This window comes from Myxine glutinosa, chromosome 1 (genome assembly GCF_964187855.1).
Source record: "Myxine glutinosa chromosome 1, kmMyxGlut1.1, whole genome shotgun sequence".
In the NCBI taxonomy this organism is placed as follows: Eukaryota; Metazoa; Chordata; class Myxini; order Myxiniformes; family Myxinidae; genus Myxine; species Myxine glutinosa.
The window spans coordinates 398,361,026-398,371,438 of NC_136261.1; the positions used below are offsets into that span (position 1 = coordinate 398,361,026).

The following is a 10,413-nucleotide window of genomic DNA, read 5'->3' on the forward strand; positions in this document are numbered from 1 at the left end:
TATAATAAACACTAAAACAGTCTTTATAGAACATATACTTTTTTAAGATAAAAAAAATAGTGGATTTCCTGTCCAGTCAGCACTTTCTACACAGAACACAATCATACTTCTTTTTTTTTTCAGTATGTGGAACCATGGGAGGATGAGAAAGCCCTGCTCATCGAAAGGTGGAGAAAATAGGCCTGCCGCACCTATTTCATAGAGTGTGCTGAAAATCATACCACTTACCAATGGAATGTCTTCCCTGAACCTTTTTTCAAGCGATTGGAGCAGTTTATTGCCGCACAAAATGGCATTTCAGTGGTAACTTTACACAGTTATGTTATTCGAGAAAACGAAGATTCGAAGAAACTTAAACTTAATCACCGCAGGCAGGTTGGTGGTCTTTCCGTCTTCTACCGACTCCTCTCCGGCCTTCCTCCCCCAGCTCTCTCTGGGCTCTGTCCCCCAAATATTCCTGCAGGTCGCACAAGATCTGCCTGCAACCCTCTTATGGTTAAACTGCCAAAATCAAGACTCTCTGCTCACCTTCACTCCTTAATTCCTCTTTTCTCCTGCCTCTGGAACAAACTCCCTCACTCTCTTCAATCCCACTCCTCCCTCCAGGTCTTTAAAACAGCTGTTCACCACCATCTCTTATCTTCCCCCATCCAAAACCTTGATCTTTTATACCCCTGCTAATTTCACCCCAAATCCACTTTTTTGAGGTGACTTTTGACTTCTTTCCTGGAAGTCCTTGGTGTCCTTGCGTTTTATACCTATCCTGCCTCCCCCCAGGTCCTCTCCCTCCCCCCAGGCCCTCTCCCTCCCCCCAGGCCCTCTCCCTCCAAAAACATCTCCCGATGTCCCTGCTCTCAAATGTTGTGTTTGTGTGCTTCCTCCCCTTCTCTCCCCATCTTGTCGACGGCTCCCCTTTTTATATACTTTGTTTGCTTGTTTGTTTGATTTGTTTGTTTGATAAATGTTAGCTCTTTCACGAGCCTGGACTCTGTATACAAAAAAAAAAGAAAAAAAAAAGCGAAGACGCGTTTAGAGTGGAGTGCTAACCAAGATGGCGGCTGTCACGTGACTGCTGGCGCACAGCGGCGTCAAAATCACTGCTCGTGTGAGCCTTCCACCTCTATATACTTCAGTGGTCATATCATGTGGGATAAACAATTTGTCCCCAATCGAATAATAAATATGCCAGCTATAGCAATGCACTGAATACGATACACCGCCTAAAACCGTAGATTCGCTTATTTGATCATAATCAAGTCGCTAATTCATAACAAAACGACATGGCGATCAATCAATCAGTCGCTATTCAAAAAAAAAAAAAAACATTGCCTGTGTAATACATCGATGGTGTCCTTTTATTAATTTTTTTGTGTGAGGACAAAAGAGCGTGATGTCTGTTGGAAAGAAGTAGAAGAGGAAGAGGAAGAAGAAGAGAATGTTTTCGACGGAAACGGAAGGCTCCAATATTCACTTTTTAACATTGTGTCTCAATTATCGCATTTAAAGCGTTTTAAGTATGTTGTGTCGAATTAAAGGACGTTTATTATTCGAAACGAGAAGCTCTACTCGGACAAGAAGGAACAGGCTAAACACATGGTGGAGGTTCCTGGCGGACGATGGATTCGAGGAGAACTTGGGGTGGACTTGAAGTTGAACACGTCTCGACCTGGCTGAAGATCCAGGGTCTATCGGAGGAGTCTCTCAGAGCCGCCATCACTGGTCTGGGAATCGAGATCTTCGGAGCTCTCTGTGCCCGTGCCGAACCCGCTCCGGTGAGGGATCGACTGTGTTCTTTAGCCGCACGGAAGTTCACCTTCACCATGTACGTCGAGCTATGTCGGTACATGGAGTCATGCCGTGCGGGGCGAGGATCGGAACGGACCTTCGTGCTCGGATGTGGTGACGAGACCGGAGGACTTGGAGTCCTGCAGATCAAGATGGAGGATTCGGCTGAAAACGAGGAAAACAACCCGGGGAATGGTGAGTCGTGGGAACGACAAACAAATGGGTGAAAACATAACCTTCGTCCTCCTTTGGTGACAGAGGCAAATATCGTGATCTCTATAAGAAAACGTGGTGATGTAAATACCAGTCGGGGTACCCAATGTTGCCTGGTCGATTAATTTATTTATATATATCGCGTCCTTGCACCCACAAAATAATGGGGTCGGGGGATCATTCAATGTCACCTTTCACATTGGTTCAAAGCCTTCGACATAATGGAGCAATTAAAATGTATATGTATATATATATCCAACTTTTCAAAAATTTCAAAAAGATTTTTGGCCGAAAACACTACCTGGCACTCAATGATGAACCTTTAGAAGTTTGATGAAGATCCATTCAGCCATATTTGAGAAAAATGACAACACACATATACACACACATCCACACGCACACACATCCACATCCACACACACACACAAATGCATGCACACACACACACATCCACACACACACACAAATGCATGCACACACACACGCACACACACACACAAACGCATGTACTTACACACTTCCACACACACACACACATCCACAAACGCATGCACACACACACATCCACGCACACATACACACACACACCCACACTGTATTCTAAGAACACTCTTTTTTAGCTCACCTGGATCATATTTCCGGGGAGTTTCTGCGATGGCGCATCATCCGTCCGGAAACACTTGCAACCTCTTCTCCGAAATTGCTGATGGGATTGTGACCAAACTTGCAACAAATTATGTTTGGTATGTTTCAACTTGTTTGTTCTTGGCATTTAAAAACAATCAGGGTTTAAGGGGGTCTTTAGGGGTCAGGTTTGACCCCCAAAATATGTATTTGCTTTCTTCTCTGAAACTTTTTCGATTGTTAACGGGGGGCGGGGGGGGGGGGGTGGAGTGTTACTGCCCTCCCCCCCCCACCCCCCCCCCCCCCCCCCCACCAAAAATAGGAATTTGCTTTTTCCTCTGAAACTACACACACTATTTTGATGTAACTTGACCACAACCTGCATCACCTGTGGTGCATCAAAGTTGGTTTGTGGCATGAATAAAATTGAGGTCGGAAGGGGGTGGGGGGGCGAGGGGGGTCGACGTCTGTCCACGGCTGACCCCCGCCCCCCCACCATGACACACACAATTTCGATGAAACTCGGCCACAACCTTCATCACCGGTGATGTACCAAAGTTTGTTCACGACTTTAAAAAAAAAGAACAAGACTCTTCGACATCACAACGTTGATCGATATGCCTCCACCCACATTATCTATATTATAATAGGCTGAGGTGATTCTGTCTGTCTGTCCGGGGGTGTGGCTTACTCCGTTGAGAGAGTAGCTCCACCCATAGCTCCACCCATTCTTGGAGAGGCTTCATGTAAACAAATATCCACCATTTTATTACCCCGAATGGCTTTGAGGCCTGTTTAGTTAGGCCCATGCTGTCTTTCTCTCTCACACAGGTTTATTTCAATTCTAATTCGATATATCATTTCATTTTTAACAGTCGCTAATATAGTGTTAGACTCGGTTGAAAAAAAACGGGAAAAGAATCCCAAGAAAGTTTCTGTTTATAGAACGAAATGATTTCTCAAAGGCCTGTAAAATAAAGCCCATTCTTTGAGAGTCACCCTCACGATTTTATCTCGAATTCACCATCTGATTTAATTTTTATCAATGGTTTTATACTCGGTGTCGGAAATAATTGAGAACATTCACGCACACACGGGAAATTGCCGAGATATATTTATAAAAATCGCGCCACGATGATACACGAAAATACAGCGCCTAAAATAACATTCGGGGAAAATGTCGACATATATTAAAAATTCGCTTTTTCTTTTCCGTTAAGATATATTACTTTTACGTTTTATGAGAGTCGGCACAAAAACGACATATATATATCTTCGTGCTTTCTTATTTCATTCAACATTATTATCCGGAAGTAAAATATGTTTCAGGAAATTACCGAGAGATATTTCTTCGTTTTCTTTTTATTAGTTATGTGTGCATACACTTTAAATAGGTTTATTTGAAATCTTTAATTTTCACAATGTAATTTACTTGCCATTTGTCATTTGATAATTATGAGACACTTCCTCTTGAGGATCGTGACAATTCATGCGTTGCGTGGAAACTTCCATTTCCAAAATGAATGCGACGGTCGATGAAGAACGCAGACCTGAACAGGATGGAGCAAGAAAACGAATGAGACGGGCGAACGTCTTTTTTTTTCTTTTTTTTTTTCTTTTTTTTGTATACTGAATCGAGGCTCGTGAAAGAGCTAATAGTCTGTCGAGTCTGTCGACGAACGTCAATGCAGACTTGAACAGGATGTAGCAAGAACCGCACAGAGACCGCATGAGACGGGAGAACCGCACAGAATGCTGCTGCAACAACAATGAGGAGGGTTGGAGAGGAGCGAGGGGTTGGAGATAAGGCTGTTAGCTAGATTCAAAATCCCGTCTCGGAACAGTCTCGATTAATTTTCAATTTTCATAACGGGATCTCGGATCGGCTCGGTTCCTGACAAAGTAATACATTAAAAAAACTAGAACGGGCACTCGGTAGAGCGCATACCTTCGCCGCAGCTACTGTTCTGTACTTGGCATGGGAGTGTAGGGAACAGAACAACAAAAATACGATTTTGACCTTTTCGTGACCTTGACCTTGACCTTTGACCCGATTGCTCCCAAAATCTAATCAAATGTGTCCCGTATAATAACCAATCATCCCACCAAATTTCATGCAATTCGGTTGAATACTTTTTGAGTTATGCGAATAACATACACACACACACACACACACAGACATACAAATAAATACACAGCGATCAAAACATAACCTTCCGCTTTTGCGAAGGTAATAAATACACAGCGATCAAAACATAACCTTCCGCTTTTGCGAAGGTAATAAATACACAGCGATCAAAACATAACCTTCCGCTTTTGCGAAGGTAATTAACCTGAAATTGCAGACAGAATTATTTATTTTATCTGAGAAGCTAAACGAATCTTCTTCTTCTTTAGTACCTCAAACTTTATGTGAAATGCGATCGATTTTTAAAAATCAGAATTTGAGCAAATCTGTTTCATTCGTCTGTTAATATGCCTCCCCGATTGACAAATCTGCAATTTGAATTTCATTTGAGGTTGAAATGATTGCGGGAGATCGCGTTATAGTGATGACGTCTTGGATGGACATCCTCTTCTTCAGTCGCTCATAACTTTGAGTGAAATACGATCGAGTTAAAAATAGTCAGAATTTGAGCAAATCTGTTTCATTCGTTTGTTAATATGCCTCATCTCTTGACAAATCTGCAATTATAATTTTTTTTGAGGTTGAAATGATCGCGGGAGATTGCGTTATAGTGATGACGTCCTGGATGGACATCTTCTTCTTCAGTCGCGCATAACTTTGAGTGAAATACGATCGAGTTAAAAATAGTCAGAATTTGAGCAAATCTGTTTCCCAAAATCTAATCAAATGTGTCCCGTATAATAACCAATCATCCCACCAAATTTCATGCAATTCGGTTGAATACTTTTTGAGTTATGCGATTAACATACACACACACAGACATACAAATAAATACACAGCGATCAAAACATAACCTTCCGCTTTTGCGAAGGTAATAAGGCTTCAAAAATAATGGAATTTCATTACAATATATAAACAACAATGAAAAAAGTTCATTTCTGATGTTGAGTACTTAAATTCCGACTTAGCTTCCATTTACCGGGATGAAATAAAATACACCGCCTACATGCAGATGATCGGCCACCGCTAACGCTAAGCGTTCAATATAGCGTGCTCACCGACCTGACGCACGTCCTACTACCCGTAAGTTTAGCAACCCATTCATCGTGAATCCCCGATGAAGCCTAATAACAATAACATGTATATCTTCCACGAAAGTTTTGTTGAATTATCTCACCGGGACCGGGTTATCTCATTACAGTTTGTATTGTCGTGTAATTTCTTGCTCGGAATGTCAGAGGGAGGGAGAAAATGTTTCTGCCCAGGCATATTCGAGTCCCGGTTGGAGTTTCATTATCATTTTGTGAGTTGTGATCGGGCAAGAGCGATCACGTGATGATGCTATGGCGCTGTGAACGCTATGACGCTATGACGCTATGAAAAAGAAAATCGCTCGCTTTGCCAAGGGGCTCGCTCCCCCGTTCCCCTCCCCTCCCCTCCCCCGCCCGAGGCCCGAGTCCTTATCTTCACAATTGTTATCGCCATGCTGTCTCATATTCGTTATCTTAAACGCCAAGATGGAAACAAATTAACTAAAAAAGCCATTGAAAAGTTTGAATGTGAACTCATTCTGGAATCTTGAAGTTAATTCGTACAAAACTAACATTAAACTCATTTTTTCAGTCTAACACGATGGATAATGACAACATAAAGCAGAGCGAAAAGCGATGTCAGGAAATAGTGTACTTTATATATTACGTGTACAATCCGAAATGCATTATCTATATATATATAAAACACTGTGTGTGTGTGTGTGTGTGTGTGTGTGTGTGTGTGTGTGTGTGTGTGTGTGTGTGTGTGTGTGTGTGTGTGTGTGTGTGTGTGTGTGTGTGTGTGTGTGTGTGTGTGTGTTTGTGTGTAATGTTACCGGTAGACTCCTAAACCGAGAGGCTCACGTACTTGATATTTGGCACAGACATGGCCATTGAGCCTGGGACGAACATGGCCGACCTAAATATTTATTTCATAATATTTTTTTACAATATTTTTACCTCAGCGTGAAATATTATGACCGGAAGTGATGCGCGCTGATTATGACCGGTAGCAGAGCAGCGCGCTGATTCGCTCAGAGCGATCACGTGATGTTCGTTGCCGCCATTAACTCGGTTACGCGTTCGCACATATTTCAGAGCGAAAAGCAATTGCGTTTTTGCCGGTACTTCTGCATGATTAGCATTTAGCATGATTTAGCATGATTTAGCATGATTTAGCATAGATAGTAGCATGTTTCACATAGATTTTTTTTCAGTGAGCAGAAGTACCCGGCATTGTACGAATAATATATAGATAGTGCCGTGTAGGGCGGAGTGATGCTGCTTAGTGGGGCGGCTTAGCCCAAATATTCAAAAGAATTGTGCATTTTGTGAAACAAGCACCAAATTTGGCACAAATGTACATTAATATGTTGCGAACATTTTCAGATATTGGGCCACTTGAAATTCCGTAATTTTTTTTTTCAAATTTCGTAATTTCAAATTTTTCGGGTGACACCGTCACAATTTCGGTCTTCGAGGCCGGCCGATAGGCAAAGTGTGACCGGAAGGGACGAGGTTCTCCTGACCACGTGGCCCTCGATCTGGGAAGCGAGAGGCGTTCCATTAGAGGACGCGCCCCTCACGCCCGACTTTTGGGCGGCCCCGGCAGGCCGTTTGTTTTGACGTTCCGTGACAGGCCCCGCACCCCCACCTCCGGGCCGACCGGAAGCTTGTGCTGGGTACATCATACCTGAACAACTCAGTGAGGCAGAACACAGCAGTGCACACCAGGGTGACCCCTTCAGTGCATAAACCAATTAACCTGTCCACTGCAGGGCATATAGAAATGAAGTTATTTTCTGCATATAATAATAATATAAGTTCAGTTCTATATAACAATTTCTGTTATCACCACTACCACTACAACTACCACTACTACAAGCTTTGTCTGGAATTTTGTGGACTAACAGACAAACAGACATACAGACAAGCTGGGATCAAAACATTACCTCCTTCCACCATTGAGTGTAGAGGTAAACATCATGGAAATTATATCATGCCCTAGATTTAATTCATGCTTACCCGTGTATTTGCTTCACTGGTTCACAAGGTCTTTTGCATACATGTAATTCAGACTCTCGTCTTCATTGCTGACCACACAATGTTCGCAACATATTAATGTACATTTGTGCCAAATTTGGTGCTTGTATCACAAAATGCACAATTCTTTTGAATATTTGGGCTAAGCCGCCCCACTATATCGGCCGGCCTCGAAGACCGAAATTGTGACGGTGTCACCCGAAAAATTTGAAATACGAAATTTGAAAAAATTTGAAAAAAAAAATTACGGAATTTCAAGTGGCCCAATATCTGAAAATGTTCGCAACATATTAATGTACATTTGTGCCAAATTTGGTGCTTGTATCACAAAATGCACAACAGGTTTGCTATGCTGCTACACTAGCTGTGGGAGGGACCGAGCAAGGTCGCTGTGGGCGGGACCGAGCGAGGTAGCTGTGGCCGGGGCCGGGCGAGGTCGCTGTGGGCAGGACCGAGCGAGGTCGCTGTGGGCGGGACCGAGCGAGGCAGCTATGGGCGGGGCCGAGAGAGGTCGCTGTGGGCGGGGGCCGAGCGAGGTCGCTGTGGGCGGGGCCGAGCGAGGTCGCTGTGGGCGGGGCCGAGCAAGGTCTGCGTTAGTGCGTTGCCGTTGCCTGTTATAAAAAGATGGTGCTTGATGCTCTCTGCGTCAAGATACGGACTTGATGTCTGTATCTTTACAACAGACATTCCAATGATGATGATGATAAATGTAATACCACTCAAGGAAGGCCCACAACTCAATTGAGTGGAAAAAAACAATAAAATGAACAAAAATACGGGGAAGGAGAAGCAACCACTCAGAAGAATGACAGAAAATCATTTCCCTTAAATTTACCGTGTTCACCAACTAGCACGACCAGATACAGGACACCAAAATAATTTCCCTTACACATATCGTGTCCACCAACCAGCAAGACCATACCACTTACCTTTAGATCAAACTGTATTTCAAATATTCAAACGGTTTTTACATGCTGCCGTCTCCTAGCAACCAATGAAATTTTCAAAAATATTGTAGTACATTTATTTTTTAATAATGTACCATATTTACGGCAGTATATTTATTTACACCATGAGTAAGGAAGGAAAATTTCCAGCGCGCTGATTCATTCATACGCGCTCATTGATGATGATCACGATCACGATCACGTGATGACGTGATCACGAATGATGTTCGTGACGCGATCACGTGATGTTCCTTTTCGCCATAAACTCACAGCAAGTAGCATAGATTTTAGCATGATTAGCATTTAGCATGATTTAGCATAGATAGCAGCATGTTTCACATAGATTTTTTTCAGCGAGGAATATTATACACGGATTCTGACCGGTGGCAGAGCAGCGCGCTGATTCGCTCAGAGCGATCACGTGATATTCCATCCCCGCCGCCAGTTGGCTTCACTTTTCACGGAGTATGAGCGTTCTATATATTTTCAATTCAGTGCGCCCGACTCGCTCACGTACTTGATTTGTGCATCGACATGGCCATTGGGCCTTCACGGTGTAATTTGTGCGAGGCTTTTGTCCGAATGAGCTTGAGTCGAGAGGGCGAATGTACGGGTTGGGAATGTACGGGTCTCCCTTCCCCCACCCGGCAACGCCGGTACTGGAGGGCGTCACAGGATCGGTGAGTCTCCAAATCCGCTTCGTGCTGTAGCAAAGATTCAGGACGATGTCGCGATTGTTGTGCTGCTCTCCGACCATGAGAACTGCAACGTCATTGTTGACTGGCCCTCCCCCTCCCCCTCCCCTCTCCCCCCTCCCCCATCCCCTCTCCCCCCCTCCCCCCTCCCCCATCCCCTCTCCCCCCTCCCCCATCCCCCCTCTCCCTCCCCCTCCCAGCCCTCTCCTCTCCCATCCCTCCCCCTCCCCCCTCTCCTCCCCTCCCCCCTCTCCTCCCTCCCCCTCCTCCTCCCCCTCTCTCCCACCCCCTCCCCCTCCCCCTCCCCCTCCCCCTCTTCTCCCTCACGTTTATCTATCTATAATTCCAGTAATCTCTGTGTGTTTGTTTGTACGTTTGTACGTTTGTTTGTCTGTGACCGCTGTTTCTCGACAACCACGGGTCCGATATACTTTAAACTTGCCAGGTATATTGCTGGGGACCCGAGGATGTGCCTTTTCAAGGTTTGAAATTAATCGGACAAGTACTTACCGAGCTATGGCGATTTAGCCGTTCGCCGTTCGCTTTGGCGTTGCGAATGGACCAAACCATTGCATGTAAATAGAGGGGGGGGGTTCTGTGGTCGTTGCGAATGGACCAAACCATTCATGTAAATAGAGGGGGGGGGGGTGTTCTGTGGTCGTTACTGCCACGTGGTTTCAAAGTTTTTTTTTGTTGTTGTTGTTTGCACGCATGTTTTTTTGCACCCACGTACGGGCACGCCCTAGGATGTTTACACACACACACCCCTACACAAATTTTTTTTTTTTTTTTTTTTTTTTGGGCAAGGAACGGGCACCCACGTACGGGCACGTCCTAGCTTATATTATAGTACGGGCATGCCCTAGTACACTGAATGCCGGGTACTTCCCCCCCCCTCTTCTCCCCTCCCCCCCCCTCTTCTCCCCCTCCCCCCCCCCCCCTCTTCT

The 10,413-nt window shown here is 44.5% G+C and overlaps 1 protein-coding gene across 2 annotated transcripts in view; it reads left to right on the forward strand.

Moving 5' to 3' along the window:
• The first annotated feature begins 1,407 nt into the window (after positions 1-1,407).
• The window catches only part of LOC137416892 (uncharacterized), a 63,647-nt gene continuing 54,641 nt past the window's right edge, over positions 1,408-10,413 (forward strand). For both annotated transcript variants that reach the window (XR_013621889.1, XM_078770336.1), the window contains exon 1: positions 1,408-1,980. Coding sequence is in view for 1 of the 2 variants with exons in the window: in XM_078770336.1 (XP_078626462.1) it covers positions 1,617-1,980 (364 nt within the window). In the remaining variant the exon portion in view is untranslated. The remainder of the gene's footprint in view (positions 1,981-10,413) is intronic.